The 3,170-nt window shown below is 33.2% G+C and overlaps 1 protein-coding gene across 1 annotated transcript in view; it reads right to left on the bottom strand.

The window, feature by feature from the left end:
* Nucleotides 1-3,170, bottom strand: part of LOC106102839 (vacuolar protein sorting-associated protein 35) — a 16,035-nt gene that overhangs the window by 9,434 nt on the left and 3,431 nt on the right. Inside the window, 3 exon segments of the mRNA XM_013282433.1 lie at nt 639-743; nt 1,562-1,690; nt 2,243-2,435. Of these exon segments, the coding sequence (XP_013137887.1) occupies nt 639-743; nt 1,562-1,690; nt 2,243-2,435 (427 nt within the window).

Below are 3,170 nucleotides of genomic sequence, written 5' to 3'. Positions count from 1 at the left end.
AAGTTGTACATTATCTGATAACAGTCTATGGTGTAAAATGTGATGGAAATATCTGATTTTGTTCCCTTAGTGACGTCATTTTTAAGCTATCTCAGCCTCTATCAGCCAGTGGAGGGACAGGCCCTTAGAATTGCAGTCCGAAGCGAAAGGATTTAAGCCGTGTATGGACCACTTTAAATTACCCCCTAATAGGCAATATGCATATGACGCCAAATTGTACCAAACTTTTTTAAAGTATACTTTATTACTATAAAAACAGTCCTGCAAAGATTTTTTTTGATATAATGTGATTTAGTGGCAAAATTTAATCATTAAAAAGTGTCTTTTTTCAAATTCCCTCGCTAAGTTCTAAAACGCACACTATAGGTCGAAGCAAGTGGCTTATCTAATATGGCGTCGCTGTGTTGTCAATACACAGTTCATTTACGTTAGTTTATATAGAAATACACTCTTGAAGTATTTTACTGTAAACACGATATCACAACCAACTTTAAAATAACCGCCATACTTTTTTTAATTTAATGTTCTAATATTTACAAAAAATTGAGGACAATGTAGACTATGGCATATATTTAATATTTTTTTCGCAGTTAAGTGAATTATTTACACATAGAGAAAAATTTATGTCTTTTTGTTACCTGTGTAATAGCTGCCACTTGGTCGGAGAACACTTCAAACAGCTGTACCTCTTGTTCTTTGCCATCTTCTAGAACTACGCTCAGGTTCACATTGCCTTCGTTCCTCTGAAAAACATATATGAACACTTAAAAACTTTTTTTTTAAACTTAAATAACAAAATATATTTTATACTTCTATGGTTTAAATAAACAATATTGTACATTTATTGTGTATTTTCACTAAGACATTAAATTTAAAATAATAATAGGAATTTATTTTTTAATAGCTATTGCGAGACTTCATTTGCATGAAATTAAAAAAATAATCAAATTATAGCCTGTTACTGACTGATAGCTTTTTAAAAGTGCAAAAATATTTGAAAAACCAGTAGTTTTTGAGTTATTCCAATATATACAAAAATATAAATCATTCCTCTTTATAATATAACTAGATGTTCCCATGCGACTTCATCCGCATGAAATTATAAAATTTAATTTTATTGTTTGCATTTGTCAAATTATCAATAGCAAATGTCAAAATGACATGACATAACAAAACTTAACAGTCTTGCTTCCTTGATGTTGGCAGCAACTTATGGTCTCTTTCCCACATTACAGTTTTTATCCAAAAATATTTACCCCTAAGTTTAATAGCGTGAAAATATATAGCCTAAAGCGTGACTTAAGTGTAGTGCTTTTTATTAAAAAAAGAATTATTCAAAAATATGGTGTAATTGCTGACATCTTAGGCAACAAAGAAGTGTGTGTTTACGCTTTATTATAATAGTATAGATATAGAGTATAGACGTATTACCGCAGTAATGTGATGGAAATATCTGATTTTGTTCCCTTAGTGACGTCATTTTTAAGCTATCTCAGCCTCGCCTTTTACGCATATAACGATAATAAAAACTACCAAAACATCAAAAATTACATTTCCATACCTGACTATAACTCGCAAGTCGTTCAATCAATGCAATAATAATATTTTTGATATTAACACCGGGCTGAAGTTCCGCACACGATTTTAAGAACGGCGTCAAATTGGCTAAATGAAACTCATCCGGAAACACCTGGAATACAAAATAAACCAATATTACATCTTACTATTAATGCGAAAGTTTAGATGTTTGTTAGAGTTTGCCTAAACTGTAACTCGATGAGATTTGGTTTAGATGTAGAGAATAGTCTGGAAGAATATTGACTGTTGGCTAGTATAGGCTATTGACTTTTATTTTTTTAATTCCACGCGAACGGAATAGGGCGGAAGCTAGTACAATTATTATTCGTTTCAAATAAGAGTACGCTGGTACATACATAAAGTGTTAGTTTACTACTATTAAAGTCTAAATTCCCGCGAGGGTTTTACATGAGGGTAGTACAGTCACTACCCTCGTGTGAAAGTTAGCATCCATAAAGTAAACCTAATTTTAAAAAATACATCCGACTGGCTAATTAATAGATTAATATACTAAAAACATGGAAAATAAATTTTTGAAATAAAAAAGATTACAGCATAGACATAGAAAGAGATAGATTGTGTGAAAGGTGACATGAAGAAGGGAGTGATGACAAGGTGGGGTGATGAATTAGACGCGGGCGAAGTCGCGAGCGACAGCTAGTACCTGTATGATGCACTCCATGAGGTATTCCTGCGCAATGGCGTCCCTGCAGCTGACCACCTGCTCCAGGATACCGGGCAGCACCAGCAGCCCGTACTCCTCAACACTGACCGACTCCAGTTGCGAGAGCCGCACCAGGTTCGTGCCCACGAGGATACGTAGCTCGGAGCGCTCGCGTTCACGACGTTCCTTATCCCTTATATGTTTCAAATCGTTAGAAACTGCTAACTTATAGTAGAAAATAAGATTTAGGGCCTTTCCCACCGCTAGCTGATAGAGGCTCAGATAGCTTAAAAATTACATCAGATATTTCCATCACATATTTTAAAAACCACCTTTTCTTAGAATCGCCGTGTCATATAACTAGCAATCCTAACCCATAGACAAAATTTAAATTAAAAATAAAAAACTGATTATTCCGTTCAAAGGACAAATTTCGGATGAAACTTATTTTTTTGAAATTGGTCTACTAGTTAATTTTGTCAATTAGTTAATTAAAATAGTAAGTGACCAATAGGAATATAAAAAAAATATAAAACAAGCTTCAAAACTTACCTGGAGTGCCCCTGATGTTGCATCCGCACCCAGAGTTTGTTCATTTCAGCGAAATTCATCAGAACAAAATCGATGGCGTCACGAACCTTAAAAAGAAAAAAAATATTAACGTAGTCTTATATCACGTAAAAAATACAGACATAGAACTTCAAAATTTCGATACAATTGATTAAAATTTTAAACTAACAGCAGAATAACCATAAAAAAATAAACATAAAATTGCAGTCAATAGAATAACTTATAACATGACTGTAAAAATAAACTTGACAGACAAATGGATAGTAAGGGCCAGTCTCAAAAAATTATAGATTGCCTGATAACAATCAAACATGTAAAATATGTGATGGAAATATCGGATTTTGTTCCCAGACAGTGA

This window comes from Papilio polytes, unplaced genomic scaffold, assembly GCF_000836215.1.
Source record: "Papilio polytes unplaced genomic scaffold, Ppol_1.0 DF823901.1, whole genome shotgun sequence".
Classification (NCBI taxonomy): Eukaryota; Metazoa; Arthropoda; class Insecta; order Lepidoptera; family Papilionidae; genus Papilio; species Papilio polytes.
This window is presented reverse-complemented; position numbering and strand designations above follow the sequence as displayed.